This window comes from Hyperoodon ampullatus (assembly GCF_949752795.1).
Source record: "Hyperoodon ampullatus genome assembly, chromosome: 4".
NCBI classification, from domain to species: Eukaryota; Metazoa; Chordata; class Mammalia; order Artiodactyla; family Ziphiidae; genus Hyperoodon; species Hyperoodon ampullatus.
In genome coordinates, this window is record NC_136917.1 from 37,764,086 (window position 1) to 37,781,416 (window position 17,331).

Consider the following 17,331-nt stretch of genomic DNA (forward strand, 5'->3'; position numbering starts at 1 on the left):
TGAGCCAGTTTGAATTTGGTTTCTTCTCACATGTAACTAAAAAAACTCCTGTTTTGGAAATTGACACTTGGAAGGTGAGGACCTCTAAGGACAGACTTTGAAATGTGGACTTGAGTTGATGTGGAGTGACGCAGCACCAGGGAGCTTGCCACCCTGTCCTCGGAAGTTTGTGGCTCAGCTCTGTGGTGGGAAAGACATCTGTGGAATGTATTGCCAGGATTGTGGCTCTAGGGGATGGCTAGAAAGGGCCCAGATCGTGGTGGTGGGTGGCACCTGTTGATCCTGACAGGTCTTGTCAGGCAAAGACAAGCCCTTTATCAAAGATGCCCCTTTGAAAACAGTGAGCAAAGAACTCAGGTCTCACCCTACAGGCTGGGCGAGTGCTCAGCCCTAAGGCAGTCCCAGTCCCCCAAAATGCTCTCCACTGGCACCCCAGTCTCCCCCATGTCTGTCTTGGAGGAGGTCTGGGAAGATGGGGAGGAAAGAACGAGGGTCTCTTGGGTATGCCCTGTCCCCGGGAGGGGACTGAGGTGGGAATGGGATGGAGAGGCTACTGGGCTCTCCCACTGGTGGCTGGGCTGGTTTCTAATCTGGGTAGGTGTTTTCCGAGCTGTACTGTGCATAAGTGAATGTCTGTCCATTCCAGTTGGGCTGGACACAATGCCCCATTTCTCAGATTCACAGAACATCTGTGGACTGACCGAGACCATGGTATCTGTCCTGCTTCCAGTCGGCCAGAGACTTGGATGCCTGTCCAGGCCTGTCTGCTGAACTCCTACTTCTCCTACAAAACCCTATCCATATGGCCTCTTCGGCAGGAAGACATCTTGAGCCTCCCTGGTTGTTAGGACTCTGCTGTCCGGGTCCAGCCCTCTGTCATTGCTCTGTCACACTGGGCTCTCTTCCCTGAGGACATGGGTTCCTTGAGGATCAGTCCTGGGACTGAGGCCTCTCTGTGACCCAGTGACTGGCACTGCCTTCCCTGCCCACAGTCTTCCTGACTGTCCCTTTTCCCTGTGGCTCCCCTGGGAGGCCAAGACTCAAAGTAGTTGCTGGGCCACCATCACAGGGCCCCACACAGAGCCTGGTGCTACCTGTGTCCCATACCCCCTACCCAGGGCCTGGCATGCAGTGGACATCAGGGGACCCTCCTGGCCGAGGAGGTGATGCTAGATGTCAGCCCCTCTGCTTCCCACTTGAAGGCTCTTAGAGGAGAGGGGTGCCCCCCCAGACAGACTAGGGTTCACAGCTCACCCAGAGATCCTGGACAAGTCCCTTTTTCAGAACCTTAATTTTTTTCCCCTGGAAAATGGAAGAACAATTTTTTGGTGACAACGAGTGAAATCAGGAGTTTCAAGCAGCTGTACACAGTCGGTATTTAATAAGTGTTTATTCCACTGGGATGAAGAGCAGGACCTCTTCCAGGGGATGGGCTGAGATCTGGGATCTCCGTGGGGGTCCTGGAGGAGGTCCTGAGAAGCCTTCCTGGAGGAGGGACCATCAGATCTCAGCCTCAAGGGCGAAGGCATCTGAAATCAGGGACGGCTACCCCAGGCGGGGCAATAGCAAGAGCTAAGGCCAGGAGGTAGGAAGAGAAGCAAGGGAAGGGTGGCACCCCGACTCCAATGTTTCCCTCTGCCTGTTTGCCAGGACACTCAGAAGTACACAGAGCCCTCGCTGTCTCCCTGGTCATCGAATTTCCGGATCTGCGTCTTGAGGTGCCTTAGTTTGCCCTTCAGGTAGTGGCAGCGAGCCTGCTTGTCCAGGAAGCTGGGGTCCTGAGCAGGGCAAGATCCAGGTAAGTCCTTGTGGCAATCTGGCCTATGGCTCTCAAGCTGCTTGACCTTTTGCATTTTCCTCTCTGAGCCTCAGTTTTCTTGCACAAGTGTCCCAGCCTCCTGGAAGAGAGAGAGAGAGAGAGAGAGAGAGAGAGAGAGAGAGAGAGAGAGAGTGTGTGTGTGTGTGTGTGTGAGAGAGAGAGAGAGAGAGAGAGAGAGAGAGAGAAAGAGTGTGTGTGTGTGTGTGTGTGTGTGTGTGTGTGTGTGTGTGTGTGTGTGTGTGTGTAGGGGGCTACAAAGGACAGGCTGTAGGATTCAAGAGGCATGACTCACCAACTGCTTCTTCTCAAATTCCCTCCAGACACGGGCAGCAACATGGGCCTCCTTCTGCCAAAGGAGAAGGAAGGGGGTGCTCAGGGAGCGCAGGACCCAAGGAGGGATGGGGAAACTGAGGCTCAGACAGACAAAGCGGACCTTGTCAAGGGCTGATCTTGGCCCATGTGCTGTGGTGCCTGCCCAGCCTGGAGGAGAAAGAGGCCCAGAGATCTGAACCCAGTGGGTTTCCGGAGGCCTGGGCTACCTGTAAGGGTTGTAGGATGGGGGTTTCCACCTGGGTGCTAACCTGGCTTCGGGGTGGGGGCAGTGAGTTCAGCACGGCCTCCAGCTGCTGGAGCTTTGCCTGTGCAGATCCCACCTCCTGCTGGAGCTCCAAGAACTCTGGGTACTGGTCCTGGAACACTGCAGCATAGCGGCTCCGATCCTTCTCGTTGCTCACTGGTGGATACTTACTACCAGGTTGACAGGGGGTCAGAGTATGAGTGTAAAGAATTCCTCTCTTTTCCCCAATCAGTGTAATTTTTCTTTGTCCATATTGGGTTCCTAGCCCCCAATGCCCTTTTCCTCTGTTTACTATTTGGTAAACTCTTATTCACTTGTCAAAGCCCCAGCCTCAGTGCTCCTTCCACGTTCCCAGAAGTCAGGAACCACAGGCGGGCACTCACAGCTCATAGTCAGGCACGGGGTGGGGCCTAGGCACATGTTCCCCAGCGACGGCTCTAACAGATTTCTTGGAGCCCAGGAGGGTCCGCGAGGGCAGCTCATCCTCAAATACAATCTTCTTGGGCCTTGTCCCGTGTGCTCCGGGCTGAGGCTGGCACAGAGGGCGGGGCGCGCTGGGTTCGAGGCCTCCAGGCACTAGTCGCTGCAGATGCCGCAGGAATCATGGTTTGGAGTTAACGAGGGTCAGCCGGGATCCATTATACAGGGGGGAATGAATCCTTTGCCTAGGCTCAGCCTGGGGACATTCCTCCCGTTCAGACTCACCGGGGGACCAGGGCCAGGAGGGCGGGTTTGCAAGCTCCCCCGGGAGCCGCGGGTCTGCGGGGCCTCCCGGGTGGGCATCGGCTTCGGTGTGGTGCCGCTCGGGCGTCCCCGCACCGGCGGGCGGGCCCTGCGGGGGGAGTCGTGGCCCGCGCGTGGCGGGGGTGGTCGGCGGGCGGACTGTGGACACAGGAGGAGGATGCGATTGGAGGAGGGTAAGGTGGGAGGACTCACGGGGAAGCTGCTCACGGAGCGGCCAATTCTCCACCAGCGGCGCGTTCTCCAGCTCCGCCCTCATTTGCATAGACGCACGCCATTGGCCTTCAGAGATCCCCAGACCCCGCCGCCCAGTGCGTAACCCGAAAGAGCGCTATGAACCGTTACGTCACCACGCAGCCGAGGATTGGCTCGCGTTAACCCCTGCGCGGCCGCAACCTCTGCCGCAGGGTTATGTGGAGCCCGTGGACACCGCCCCCGAGAATACCCCCAGGATCTCCGGCCCGGCAGCAGGCCGCACGAACCACTCCCTCCCGGGGTCACCTGTCCCAGCGTATGGGGCTCCGAGTCTGGGTCCGCTCCCGAAGAGAGGCGCTCGAGTCCGTGTAGTGCATTAACTACAGGAGGGACTCAACTGGCTGGGTCGCTCCGCAGGTCGGGGGCGGGGCCTGGAGGTATAGGGCGGGGCTGGCGGCGAGGGGGCGGGGTTTGGCGAACCTGAAAGTGGAACCGCACCCTTGACCCGAGTCCAACAGAGACCGCTACCTGTTGTGTGTTTGGGGCTGGTGACTCACCCTTTCCGACCCTCAGTTTATTTGTCTGAAAAACTGGTGGTTTTGGAGAACCTGTATTTATCTATTTACTCAACGGTTATATGTATTTTTTCCAGCGGTTATATTTTGAAAATATTTCTTTAAATAATTATTGGAGGCATGTTTAGAAAATTCAGATAGAAAAGAGGTGTAGGGCAAAGTGAATTTCTCACCCACCCTTGTCCCCAGAGGCAGCAGTTAATTGTGTCTCCTTCCAGAGAGATTCTAATTCAATGACACATTTTCCTCACTACAGACAATACTGTAGAAAAAAGATTCAAGTGCACATTTCTTTGGCCGATTGTGGAGGATTATGTGGAACTCCTAGAAGTGGAATTGCCCAGAATTGCCCGGGCAAAAGGGACCTGTGTATTTTAATTTGGAAAAATACTGTCAAGTTTTTCCTCAGTGAGCTTGTGCCACTGATGCTCTAATCAGCTGGTTTTCCCACAACCTTTGCAACCTCAGTGGTATCACAGTTTCCTGTAAGTGTACTTTCAAAGTTTTAAATCTAATATGGTGTGTGAAAAAATCCAGAAACCATTTGTATTTCTTTTCCTATTTCCTGCAAGTCTTTTTTTTTCTTTCTTGTTGATTTTTAGGAGCTTTCTGTATATCAAGGATGTTAATTTAACCATAGTGTCTTTTACTATTATAAATGGGATCTTCCAATATATTTTGCAGCTATTTTTTTTGCATATAGTAAACTAATTTAAATATTCATTAAGTCCCTTGTTGGTTTACTAAATTCTCTTATTGAAATAGCTTTTTGTTAGTTTGCTTGGATGTTTTATATAGACAGTTGCATCATCTACAAATAATTTTACCTCTTTTCTCATTTAAAAATTTCATTTTTCTTGTCTAGTTTCATTGACTAGCATCTCCAGACAATATTAAATCAAGGGAGGGGGTGGGTGGACTGTGGGCATCCCCCCATCCCCACCTCACTTTCTCCACTTTGATGGCAAAACTTTGAGTATTTGCCCGTTAAACTCAACACTGCCTTTGGCTTGAGGTTTTTCAGTTCAATGAGGAAAAACATCCATCTATTCCTTATTTTTAATTAAGAGACTTTGAGTAATGGATGCTGTGAACAGTACAAAGTACCATTTCACCCTATGATTTTTGTTTCCTGGTGCATTAATGTGGCCACTAATGCTTCCTAATAATGAACCATCCCTGAGTCACAAGCATGAGCCTCCTTCTTATGATCTATTTTTTAAAAGTTGCCACTAGAGCTTTCAAAAAAGCTTTAAAAACTGCCACTAGAGTTTTTAAAAGCTCTTCCTGGTGGTTTTGGGGGTGGGGTGGGGGTGGGGTCCACGTGGGCAACTCCATGCATGTCCCACAGTGCTCATGCTCCCATGGTTTGGGACAGACACCTCCTGTCCACTCTTCCTTATCAAGCTCCCTCAGTCACCCCCCTGACAGACTTTGCCCCTGACATCTGGAGTGGGGGTAAGCAGAGCCCAGGACCCACAATTCCCCTGGACTCGTGCTCAGTAATCCCTTCCAGGGTCCCAACTCTAATGCCCACCCAGTTCTTGTCTGAAGTGATCAGACTATGACCTGGGCAGGGCAGGGTCTCCACTGATTCTCATGTGTTTGCTGAATGACTATGTGAAGCATCTGCAATGTCCTAAGATCTTAGGCTGTGGCAGTGGGTGGGCTAAGTCTTGTCTCTGAATTATCACCTTCAATCCCAAGGAAGGCCCAGCACTGACACCCCTCCTCCAAGCTGGCCTCCACGCATGGCCCCACTCCTCCCCCACCCTCCAGACCTTACTCTGACCCCACAGGTATGTGTTTGACTCTGACTCTATCAGATTGGGAGCTCCTGGGGCCTCTAGGGGCCCTGCCTTGTCCAGTGTGAGGTAGGTACCAGGGGGGAACGGGAGGCAGGTTTGCTGAGTCACTGTCCTCACCGCCCCCACCAAGCCTGACCTCCTTCCTCCCCTGCTCATGTGCTCTCTGTGGCTCTCAGGGGCACCAAGGGCCTTCCCATCACGTTACCCACCCCAAAGGTTCCCCTGGACAGGGGTGGAGGGCAGAGAGAGGACAGGTGAGGTGGGCCAGGCCAGGTCTTTATTTGAGTTTGGGCATGATACGGATGAAGAGGATCATGCTGATGAAGATGAAGCAGACGATAATAAGCATGGCCCAGAGCAGCCAGTTGACCGACTTCTGTGTGTGCTGCTCCAGCCGCTCAGATTCTGTCTTCAGCTTCTCCAGGTTCTGGTCGGCCATCTTGAGTGAGTGTGACAGGGTCTGAGGGTGAGGTAGGGAGAATGTCAACAGGACTTGGTCCAAGTGTGGCCTCTTCCTACTGCGCTGGAGCAAATCTACACCTCTTGGCCCTTGCCAGTGCTGTTTCCTCTGCTGGGAATGCCTTTTTTGCCTTCTGCCAAACTCCTATTCATCTAGTCAAGCCCCAGCCATAGAGACCTTCTGCTGGGAAGACTTCTCTGATGCCCCAGGGCAGAGGCTTTAGAGTTCCCAGAGTCCTCATACCTGGTTGTCCTTCTTGATGACACTCTGGGCAGCCAGTGTGTGGGTCTTGAGGCTCCGTGCCAGGCCTAGCATCTCCTCCGCCAGCTTCTCCTGGAGGTTCTGGTGTCGCTGCAGGACAAGGTCTAGCTCGGCTGCTGACTGCTTCTCATCGCCTGGCCTGGGCCCTGCCACCCCACTGACCCCAGAGATGGGTAGACAGGTGGGTAGGAGGGGGGGTGGGGGTAGGAGGGAAGAAACTAACATGTTCTCAAGGAACCCAGAGGTTGTGGTTCCAGCCACTGCCCTGCTTGGGGCTGTTTCCCCTTTTTTGCTTTGGTTTCTGGGAAGAGCATCCTCAGAAGTGGCCTTTGATTGGTGGTTTATTTTTTAAATTTATATTTTAATTTTTGGCCATGCTGCACATCTTGTGGGATCTTAGTTCCCTGACCAGGGATTGAACCTGGGCCCTTGGCAGTGAGAGCATGGAGTCCTAACCACTGGACCACCAGGAAATTCCCTGATTGGTGGTTTAGATGCTTCGTGGTGACGCTTTAGTGGCCCAAGGTCTGTCCAATCCCCCTGACCCCAATGCTGCCCAAGGGCTGAAGATACTCACATTCTCTTCCTCACATCCAGTTCAGGCTCTGGAAGCAAAACAGGCCAAGCAGGAAGAAGGAGAGAATTGGTTTGTTGTTTTCCAGCTTCCTGACCATTGCCCGGGATGTGTCTGCTACGCATAATGCCGTTTCTCATCTTGTCTGCTCCCCAGTGGGCGGGCTCCTGATCAGGCTTCAGAGTACTCCCTTCTAGGAAGTTTTCCTCATTTGGGCTCCCCCAGGTCCCAAGTCCTTCCCTCTAGCCAGCCTTGGCCCCTTGGGCTGGGAGTGTCCGACTTTGTTTCCTCTGGGGGCCCCTCCTCTGTCCTGGCACCGCTTCCAAGCATAACTCGGTAATGCCCCTGGACACACTCTCCCTGGGCTGTGGAAGACCCTGTGGGAGCCAGGTTAGGCGTGAGGTGTGGGGCAGCAAGGACACATGTCTGTCCCAGGCCTTGAGTCCTGTTCTGCTCAGGATGACTCACCTTCACTAGCGTCCTGTGGGAAAAAAGGAGAGGCACAAAGTCACCCACCTTGCCATGCCCCCAGACCTGTTCTCTCTGCTCCCAGAAACTCCCCACCCTCAGTCAGGACCCTGGACAAGTCCTGTACCCTCTGAGCCTCAGTTTTCTCATCTTTTTTTTTTTTTTTTGCGGTACGTGGGCCTCTCACTGTTGTGGCCTCTCCCGTTGCGGAGCACAGGCTCCGGACGCGCAGGCTCAGCGGCCATGGCTCACGGGCCCAGCCGCTCTGCGGCATGTGGGATCTTCCCGGACCGGGGAACGAACCCGTGTCCCCCGCATTGGCAGGCGGACTCTCAAACACTGTGCCACCAGGGGAGCCCAGTTTTCTCATCTTTAAACTGAAAACAATAGCTCATATTTTGCAGGGTTTAGCTGATCCACATAAAGTGCTCATAGAGACATTTGTCATCCTATTTTACAGATGAAAAAACTCATCTATGTGTGGTGAGGCAGGGGCCAAACCTTACTCTAACCAACTCTGGGGCTTAAGCAGAGATGTGCCATTTTTGCCTTGTACCAAAACTCTTATTCATCTAGCAAAGCCCTGGCTGCAGTGCCTCTCTGTTGGGAAGCTTTCTCTGATGGTCCAGGGCAGAGTCTGTGGGCCCCCTAGGATCCCTGCACCTGACAGTATTTGTTGTTCTGGCCACCCCCAGGCACTGAACTCCTGTCCCCAACCAAAGCTTCCCAGGGACCACGGAGGGAGCCCTACCGTTCCTAGCAGCTCACTCCGCATCTCACTGGTGTACCGTGCCCGTGACTGTAGGTGTACTGTCTTCGTGACAGGTACCCGTTCCCTGGCTGTCGTTGGTACTCGGCCAGGGGCCAGGAACTGGTTGGCTAGTGCCTTCTCTGAGGAGGAGGTCTGCAGAAGAGGGCAGAGGGGTCACCAGAGGGGCAGGTACCAGATGAGCATGATGAAGGCTGAGGAGACAGAGGTGCCCCTTACTCACCAGCTTCTCTGCCTGCAGCATCCCCTTCAGAAAATCTACCTTGCGAGAATATTCATTGATCACCTCGGAGACCGGTTTGCTGGAAGGGGAGAAGAGGAAAAAGGAAACCTGCCCACTGTCCTCAGTTCAGGGAAGGGTCTTAGCAGGGAGGGACTGGAGACCAGGGATCCCGGACTCTACTCCCTGCCCCAGATTTGAACACTTGTGGCCGCCTGCACTCACCTCGCTTGTGCCTTCAGGGCCTGCAGCATGTCCTCGAGGGCTCCCACGTACTGGGGACGAAAAGTGGGGTTTCAGCCCGGTGCCCCCCACCACCGTCCGGCTCAAAGGGATTAGAGCCACCAAGGGGCGGGGCCAGGTAGGGGGCGGGGCTGGAACGGGAGGAGCCAAGTATCAAGGAGGCGGGACCAGCTGAGCCCCAGGGAGGAGGCGGGGGAGCAGCGCAAACGAACGTGGCGGAGCCAATCGGCAGGGGCGTGACCTCATTGGCTGGCGGGGTGGGGGAGTCGGGCCCGGTGGCCTCCGGCTGCGGGGACCACCCTCCGGGATTCGGGCTCTACCCGGACACACGGGCTTCCCTCACCTTTTCTAGACGCCAGTCGTCCGGGTCCCGCTTCTCCGCTGCCATCGCCTCGCAGCGGCACAGCAGCCGCACCAGGTTCAGCTCCAGCCTCGACGCTGCCATCACCACCCAGCAGCTCCCCGCCCCTTCCGCCGGCGCCATCTTAAGAGATGGCGGAAGTGCCTTTCGTTGGCCTCCTTCCGGGCGGAAGTGCCTTGTTGGCTCTCTCATTCTTATTTGGGGCTCTCTCGTTCTTGTTTGGGCGTTTGCTCTCACTCTTGTCTTGTTTCAATTAGAGGCGCCATCCAGTCCGTATTTACTCAGGACTCAATCGCTTGCTTATCCTCGCGAGCATCTTAACCCTTCCGGAAGGGCTGAAAGGGTCGAGTCCTTCGTTTCAGGCCCACGTGCAACGCGTGACATGCTCATTACTTTCCCCCTGCTCAAAATTCCTCCCCCGCTCCCCACGCCTTCCTGGGTTCTTCCCACACTGAGCTCTTCCGCATCCAGGCAGCCTGGGGGAGATTCTCCTAGGGGAGAAGCTCTGACCTGGGACTTCGGAATCCGAGACTTACGGGCTATGATTTCCAAACTTTTGCAGCTATGATATCCCGTCCCAGCCCTGACTCTGACTCCACCTCCCACCATGGCCTTCTGCGAGTTTCTTAAGTTCTTCTGGACCTGTCTCCTCCCTTGGGAAACTGGCAGTGTGGCAGTGACATGGGCTAAACCTGGGAGTGAGAGGTCACCCCCAATGCCCAGACCCCCATGGACGGAACCCCGTCCTGTGTCCCAGGAAGCAAAGGCCCCTTGTTCGAGTCCCCCCCTCCTGGACTGGACAGGGTGAGGATGGGGGCTTCACAGGGACTGAAGCCTGGCATGCAGCCCTTAACCATCTCCCCATCCTTCAGGTCACCTCTGTCCATGTCACACCGGTGGGCCTGGTGCCCTGTAAATTACCATGGATGAGACCAAACTCAGGGTATTGATAAAGGGGGGCTCTAGAGGCAGACAGGGCAGGGTCTGAATCCCAGCCTCGCCCCACTCCAGCTGTGTGGCCTTGGACTAGCCCGCCAACTCTTCCTTGCATGTGCCATTGAAACTCCGGTTTGTCATGGTCTCCAACTCCCCTGCCCCAAAGGGCCCACCTGCCAGCCAGTTCCCACAACTGCCCATCTGGTTGCAACCTGGGAGCTCTTCTGTGGTGGTTGGTGGTGGTGGTGGTGGTGGTGGTGGTAGTGTTGCTTCTGGTTGTAGTGGGTCCACCAGGACTGACTCCCCACGCCCCACCCACGGCGGATGGCCCCATCAGTTGACATTTAAGCCCCAGCTGGGGAGAGGCTAGGCGTGACAGGAGGCAGCGCCCAGGACAGCAGGCTCTCCTCACTGAATGTGGCTCTGCCAGGAGCTGCCTGCTTTCCCAGCTTTCTGGATCAATAAAAAGAACTTCCAGCAAAGCCCACGTCCCTTGTGTGAAAAGTATGTGTGAAATTCCAGCAAACAAACAGCAAAGTCGGTTGGAGGAGCAAGGCAGCTCCTTCCAGGCAAGGGGCCCAATCCCTGCCCTGTACCCTTCTTGGCTGAGGCCGCAGGGCTGACCCCCATCCGCCAAACCCTGCTTTTTCAGCCTGGAGCTGGCCTGAATAGGAACTGCATGCAGACACCTCTCAGGCACTTTTTTTTTTTAATTTCACATGGCCTGTGGGTGCCTCTTGTTCCAGACCTGGGGCCATGTGTCCGGGTGTCTGCAGAGTGGGCTGAGCCTAAAAGGGGAGCCCCGCTCCGGAGATGCCAGATGTCCAGGCTGTCACTGTAGACTTGTAGGGACATACAACCCCAGGCCTTGCCCTCCCCACCCATGAGTGGTCCTGAGTTGCGGGCTCCTGTTGTGCCACATGGGGCGGGCAGTGCCAAGGGTGGCCTCCTCCAGCCTCCTGTGTCCAGGGCACAGTGGACCAAGGAGTGATGGCCACCTTCGAGTCTCCCTGGGATGTGAGGTCTGTGGTGCCTGGAGTGGAGGCTGCCTACCACCTCGTGTCCTGGCTCCAGCCAACAGTCTTGATCACTACGGAAGGCTCACTGTTCCCTCAAGTGCACGTCGGCCAGGTGGCCACTGCCGGGCCAGAATACGAGTCCAAGACAGACTTGGGGCAGTCAGGGGCCACAAGTGTTCAAACCCCTCGTGCAGGGTCCTAGCCCTCAGACTGTCCCCTGAGCTGTCTCTCAGCGTGGGTCTGAGCCTCCAAAGCTTTGCGGCGGTGTGGCCTTTACTCTGAAGACTCATGTCCAGGTTATAAGGGAGATGCAGGGCGTTAATATAAAAGTTTGTACATACACATGTAAAAAAACAATTTGGTCTTCTGTTAAGGCTGTTACAGTTTAAAGTTATGTAAACCACGCCCAAAGAAACAGTGACCAGAAAAACGTACAAAAGGGGAGCTGGGAGATGCCAGGCTGCCCACCATGATTCGGTGCTCTGGGCGGGCAACTCTGTGCGATGTAGGGGCTCAGCAAGGGCAGCCGGGCCTCAGCCAGCCTCTCCCTGCCTGCACTCACTTGGAGTCGGTGCCCACCTCACATCGCTCTTGGAGCTTTTCATTCCGGATCCTTCTCAGACCGCTGAATGCTGGCTCTGGAGCTCTGGCACCCAGCTCTGGCATGGGGCCGTCCTTGGATATGCAGACTCTGACAGCTGTGGGCCCTCAGCCATTGGCCTGGCCCGAGGCAGGGGGCAGGCAGTAGGTTGGGGGGTCCGAGTACCTCCGCTTGGTCCCGGGTGGCCGGTCGTCCTTGTCCAGGGGCTCCTGAGGGCCCTGAGTGGGCAGGTGAGTGCCAGGTGTGATATACACAGAGCGTACCTGGTCTGGGCGGCGAGCAGGTGGCTCTCGGCGCCTCACCGGGATGGCAGCTTCCTGGGCACCTGGTGCCCGGCCAGGGAGATAGGAGGGCAGGCCGGGCGGGAGCTTGATGTTGGCCGTGGGCATGATGGGGGTCCGCCGGGGGGTCTTCACTCTAACCGTCATGAAGGACGACGGCCTTCGTCGAGGAGGGGCGGCCGCCTCGGGGAGGGGGCTCGGGGTGGGTGCGCTGGGGCAGGGGAGAGCAGGCGCGAGGGGCCCTTTTGAGAGACAGATGGCAGGGTTACTGCAGCTTCGGTGCCGGAAGATGGACCCTCGCCCGGGGGCCTGCTGGGTGTGGACGTGGGAAGGAAAAAAGCAGACGCTACCTTAATACTGACCTTCCGAGGCCCCCCGCCCAGCCCGCTCTTCCAACAGGCTCTCGGTGCTAGCTGATGTCTCTGAGTCCAGGTTCTCTTCATCGGAGCCCCGAGGGTCCAGCTCTGGCAGCCGGTACGTGATGTCCTCCCTGGGGATGAGAGGGTCACAGTGTCCAAGGCTGTTCCATGGTGGAAGACCCCCCCCCCACGGAAAAGTGCCAGGCCAGTAGGGGACAGAGTAGGTCATCCTGGTCCTGGAGGGGACTCCCTGCTCCCAGCACCCCAAACCCAACCCCAAAAGCACACCCGGCCCAAAATGCCCCTGACTCAGTGAAGGTCATGTGAGGAAGGTGTCAGGCTGCTGAGGGAAGCCAGGCATCTGGCCTAGTACTCGGCTAGTGAGGGGCTCCTGCCTCAGGACCTTTGCACATGTTGTTCCCTCTGCCTGGAGTGCCCTACCCTATTCCTAAGACTAGGATGCCCAGGGGGCCTGGATTACACCTGTTCTCCTGGCATAATTTTTAAACGGCATCTCCGTTCATACTTCCATCTTGACCGGACAACAAACTGGTGGATCGCCCTAGCTAAGGCCAACTTTAAGACAAAGTTCAGGCATCACCCCTCTGTTTCCCTTCTCTCCCTATGGGCCATCGTGATTCCCTGTGGTCAAGCCAGGGGTTTAACGAGCTTAGGCTGTGTTTCAGGACAGCAGCACCCCGTGAGGTGGGCACTGGACCGCGGGACTGAGCCTAGCCCATTAGCTTCCTAACAGCCAGATCCCCTATAGTGGGGGGGCCAGTGGATGGGGGCTGGACAGGGCGGCCGAGTGTGCCAAGGGTTCAGAGAGACACTTGCTTCTCCTCCTTGATGGACTGGATCCGCTCAATTAGGATCTCTTTCTCGCGATCCTCTTCACCGCCGGCCACTTCCTCCTCTGGCAGCACCCCCAGCTCCTCCAGGCCACCGCTGCTGCTCATCCGGGTCTTGGGGTTCTTGATCTGCAAAGAGAAGCGGCAGGTCTGGCCAGCCCCTCTGGGTGGGTGGGGGTCAGTGCTTGTGGATGAAGAGAGGGTGGTGCAAGCAGCTCCGGGGGAGGTTAGTTCTGACATGGATGGCTAGGCTTAGAGAGGCTTCTCCGGGGATCATGCAGGGACCGAGTGACCAGCACGTGGCTCATTAGTCATCTTCAGCACAGGCAATCAGCAGGCAATGGGTTTCCCCCAGCATGCACTTCCAGAAGGTTAGGACACGCTCGGTCTATCCTACGAGGACCCTAGGGGTTGAGAGGAACCCCAGCATGCACCGCACTGGGAGACATGTGAGGAGGACCCACCGTACGTGTACATACCAGGACCCCCTCATAAGGAGACGAAAACCCCAGTTTGAGAGGCCAGGGCTGGGGGAGAGATGAAGAGTGGGTGACCACACAGGGCCATGACCAGGGCACAGGCGCTAGTCATGGGCATAAGGCCACGTCTGACCGTCGGGACAAGGACAGGATCCTCCCACAGGAGCCTGGGACCGGCCCCTTATCCCTCTACCCCCCACTGTGAGGCCACTTCTGCTGTGGCAATGTTCCCCTGTGGGCAGGGCCCAGGTCAGCCCGGGACATGGCTGGAGGATGATCAGGACCACCATCAAGTAGGTGACAGGACCCCCACTGCTGAGAGCGGCAGCTGGCCTTGAGGCTGAGCTAGGATGGTGGTCTTTTGGCCGAGGTGAGGAATCAGCCCCTAAACATGCTGCCACGAGGCCCCAGGTCAGGCTGTCGGTGGCCCAGGGTATGCTGGGAGAGTGTGCTGGATGGATAAGTGAGACCCCGCCCAGTGTCCAAACCCCGCCCACCGGTCCCCACTCCCACAAGGCCCCGCCCCCACCAAAGTCCCACCCTGCGTTGCTCACAGCGTTTTGTCGCAGAAGAGAGAGCCTCCGGAAGGCGATGCTCTCGGCAGCCTCCAGCTGGGTGATCTCCTCCATCTTCACTTTGTATTTCCTCATCTGTTCTTTTATCAGCATCTCCACGCACCTGTGGAGAAGGTGACTCAGCTACCGCCTCGGGGGGTATGGTCAACATGGGGGCCTGCATCTAGGGAGATGCTGGCCCGAGACTGGGGCATGGTGGCTGAGACAGAGACCCAGAGACCAGGCAGGGCCATGGACATGGCTGTGGCTCCCATCGTGGCCCCAGTTCACTCACTGTGTGACCTTGTGTAGCTCACCCCACCTCTCTGAGCCTGAATCCTTGTCTTAATAAGCCTCCTCATTTGAAGGAGGAAGTACAGTACCATGGAGGTTGGGTGATTTGTCCCAGGGGCTGCAGGCAGCTGGCCCCAAGGGCTCTAAAACTGCGCTGTGACCCAAGGCACATGTGCTCAGTGGTCAGGGCCAGCCTCAGTGGTCAGTACCGAGGCAGGGAGGGTGTGGTGGGACCTGACGGACTCAGCCTAGATGGAGAGGCAGTCATGACTCAGATTTCCCATTGTCATGACAACATAAGGAAAAAAAACCCCAAGGAACATGCTGGAAGCAAATCCGTCAACAGCATACCGCTGCCCAGGTAGTGTCAGGGCCACACTGGACTCTCCTCCACTCTGCCAACCAGCAGCTGTTCACTGATCTCTTGAGTGTGGCCCGGGGTGTGGGGTGTGCACTGTCAGGAGTAGCCCTCAGGCCTTCCTATGTTTTGCCTCCTGAAACCGCCTTGGGTGACAGGTTCTTATTTTTACAACTCGAAGTCTAAACAATGTCCTTTTAGTGATGGATGTCTGCTGACCTCCTTCTGAGTTTTTTTTTTTCCCTCTTAATTAATTTTTATATTTTGGCTGTGCTGCAAGGCATGCGGGACCTTAATTTCCCAACCAGGAATCGAACCCGTGCCCCCTGCAGTGGATGCGTGGAGTCTTAACCACTGGATCACCAGGGAAGTCCCTTTCTGAGTTCTTTTGAGGCGCTTCCTTTTTCTCGTGTGTTTTTTAAAAAAATATTTATTTATTTTCTTGGCTGCATTGGGTCTCAGTTGCGGCGCGTGGGATCTTAGTTGTGGCATGCATGTGGGATCTAGTTCCCTGACCAGGGATTGAACCTGGGCCCCCTGCATTGGGAGCACGGAGTCCTAACCGCTGGACCACCAGGGAATTCCCTTCAGGCACTTTCTGAGAACTTTTTTTTTTTTTTGGAAGCACTTTCTGAGAACTTTCGAAGATCGTTTGCAGGGAGGAAGGAAACTTGAGACAACCGCTTCTGTTTGCTGCAGGCTCTCACTGCTCCCAGAGGCTGGGAATGTGGGGCTTCACCATCTGCCCCTCACCCTGGACAGAGGACGAGGGATTTCTCCCCTTTTTTGGTTTTTCACCCTCAAGAGAACTCAGAAGTGATGCTCTTGCTGCTTGAGGAGATGCTGCCAGGTCTCCACCTGGGTCTGGGCATGTGTGAGCCCTACGATGTCACCATGAGGCCAGGCTGCTTCTCGTCCCTCGTCTGTCAGGAGAGCCCTGCTCGCCGCTCACAGCAGCCAGTGCATATGCAGACTTTGTTAGAAGTTCGGTTTTAGTACAAAAGTCACATGTGTTCATTAGAAAAGAAGGGTGGAGAGACCAAACGAAGTTTACCCAGGACCCCAGTGCTCAGGACACCTCCCGGGGCCGTTGTGATCGGGCTATGTTCTTCTAGACTTTCCTCTGCAGGCACATTTACACACTACCGAGTCCAGGCCAGTCCCAGGATTCTGGAGAGGGCTCTCCTCTTTCGTTTTGGGATCCCTGGCTCGGCTGCCCTGAGCGCATGTTAGGGGGTGGCAGCCAGCCTATCCTGGTACTCACGTGGTGATTTTGAGGACATCCTTCATGCTGGTCAGCGGGTCCGAGTTGTCGGGGCAGCGCAGGAGGCAGGGCGCAAAGATGATGGCCAGTGCGCTGGGTGACATTCGGTTCACATCCTCAAGCAGGGCCACCCTGTGCAGCAAGCGGCAGTTAGGGGGTGGCCACAGGGAGCCCCAAGACCAGAGTCCAGATCCCGGGAAAGTGCTACCGCAGCCGGGATGTGAGAAACACTTGCTCCTGCAGGGTGGAGAGGCGCCACGAAGAAGCCGGGGGCCCCCTTCTGGATCCCCCAGTATGGACTCACATCCTGGTGTGGAGCCACCAGAGAATGCCAGCCCAGGGAACGCCGTGGTGGGGCTCTTGCTGGGACCCCACCCCCCAGAGAGTGGGGCAACAGGAGGGCAGGCACTTGCTTGACCAGGTGGAAGATGAGCCTCTCCAAGGAGTTGTGGTTGGCTTCTGGCAGGTGCTCCAGGACGGCATAGATGGCGGCCAGCTGCTCCTGCTTCTCTGGCAGCTCTAGGAGGGTCCTGGGGGTCAGCTCCCTGCGGCCCTCACCCGACAGGCCCCAGAGCACCGGGGAGCCTCCCACTGTCTGGGGCCCGGTTTCTCAGCTGGGGGCACAGGGGTCCATCCTCCCTGACCGGCCACAGCACATGCTCGAGGCTCTGACCCCCGACCTCGACCACCTGCCGGCTCTCGCCACGGTGGGACTCACCGACGGCGCGGAGGAAGTCGCCGTACTGGGCAAAGGTCATGAGGGGCTCGGGCAGCTCCCGCAGCCACTGCTTGAGCACCCCGGTGATGGCGTGGATGGGAAAGTTCTCCAGCTTGACTGCCGTGGGGTCTGTGGGGAGGGCGCAGTGGCCAGTGAGCTCGGAGAAGGCAGGAGGGCTGAGCCTGGAGCCCCACGCGGTGCCCTCCTGCCCTTGACACCTACCTGTCCGCAGCACCCACCTGTCTGCAGCGCCTGCCGGAGCTCCCTAGTGCGGTTGGCGGCACCTGACTTGCGGTAGAGGCCCTCGGTGTACAAGCCGTGCATCTCCACGTGTTCCAGAAGCTTCTCCAGCACGATGGGCACTGAGACCTTGTCGCTGGTCAGGCTGTCCACGCACACGCCAAAGTGGCCCGGCTCAGTGCCTGGCTCGATCTGTGATGATGGGGATGGGGGTGAGGGTCAGGCCTGGGCTGGTTGTCCTACTTGTCACCCCCCCGCCAGCCCGGCTTCCTCTGTGGCCGCCGTCGACCCCTGCTCCTCCTCCTC

General features: G+C 56.6%; 3 protein-coding genes across 3 annotated transcripts in view; all 3 read right to left on the reverse strand.

Annotated features, from left to right (window-relative positions):
- Positions 1–1,405: 1,405 nt before the first annotated feature.
- Positions 1,406–3,709, reverse strand: OCEL1 (occludin/ELL domain containing 1; the record flags this gene model as incomplete). Its single annotated transcript, XM_079701519.1, has 6 exons — positions 1,406–1,778; positions 2,112–2,165; positions 2,401–2,566; positions 2,780–2,979; positions 3,102–3,339; positions 3,639–3,709. 6 exons carry the CDS (start codon positions 3,707–3,709, stop codon positions 1,656–1,658), a joined length of 852 nt encoding a protein of 283 aa, XP_079557645.1. The 3' UTR covers positions 1,406–1,655.
- Positions 3,710–5,983: 2,274 nt separating this feature from the next.
- Positions 5,984–9,194, reverse strand: USE1 (unconventional SNARE in the ER 1; the record flags this gene model as incomplete). The annotated part of the gene is made up of 8 exons (XM_079703499.1): positions 5,984–6,175; positions 6,419–6,593; positions 7,014–7,041; positions 7,479–7,491; positions 8,230–8,382; positions 8,471–8,549; positions 8,693–8,742; positions 9,054–9,194. The coding sequence occupies 8 exons, from the start codon at positions 9,192–9,194 to the stop codon at positions 5,993–5,995; spliced, it is 822 nt and encodes a 273-aa protein (XP_079559625.1). The 3' UTR covers positions 5,984–5,992.
- A 2,178-nt stretch (positions 9,195–11,372) lies between these two features.
- The window catches only part of MYO9B (myosin IXB), a gene marked incomplete at its 5' end in the record, with an annotated part of 71,498 nt that continues 65,539 nt past the window's right edge, over positions 11,373–17,331 (reverse strand). The window contains 9 exons of the mRNA XM_079703080.1: positions 11,373–12,150; positions 12,271–12,394; positions 13,101–13,247; positions 13,598–13,645; positions 14,152–14,275; positions 16,068–16,199; positions 16,463–16,586; positions 16,786–16,914; positions 17,025–17,217. Of these exons, the coding sequence (XP_079559206.1) occupies positions 11,735–12,150; positions 12,271–12,394; positions 13,101–13,247; positions 13,598–13,645; positions 14,152–14,275; positions 16,068–16,199; positions 16,463–16,586; positions 16,786–16,914; positions 17,025–17,217 (1,437 nt within the window). The 3' untranslated portion in view covers positions 11,373–11,734. The remainder of the gene's footprint in view (positions 12,151–12,270; positions 12,395–13,100; positions 13,248–13,597; positions 13,646–14,151; positions 14,276–16,067; positions 16,200–16,462; positions 16,587–16,785; positions 16,915–17,024; positions 17,218–17,331) is intronic.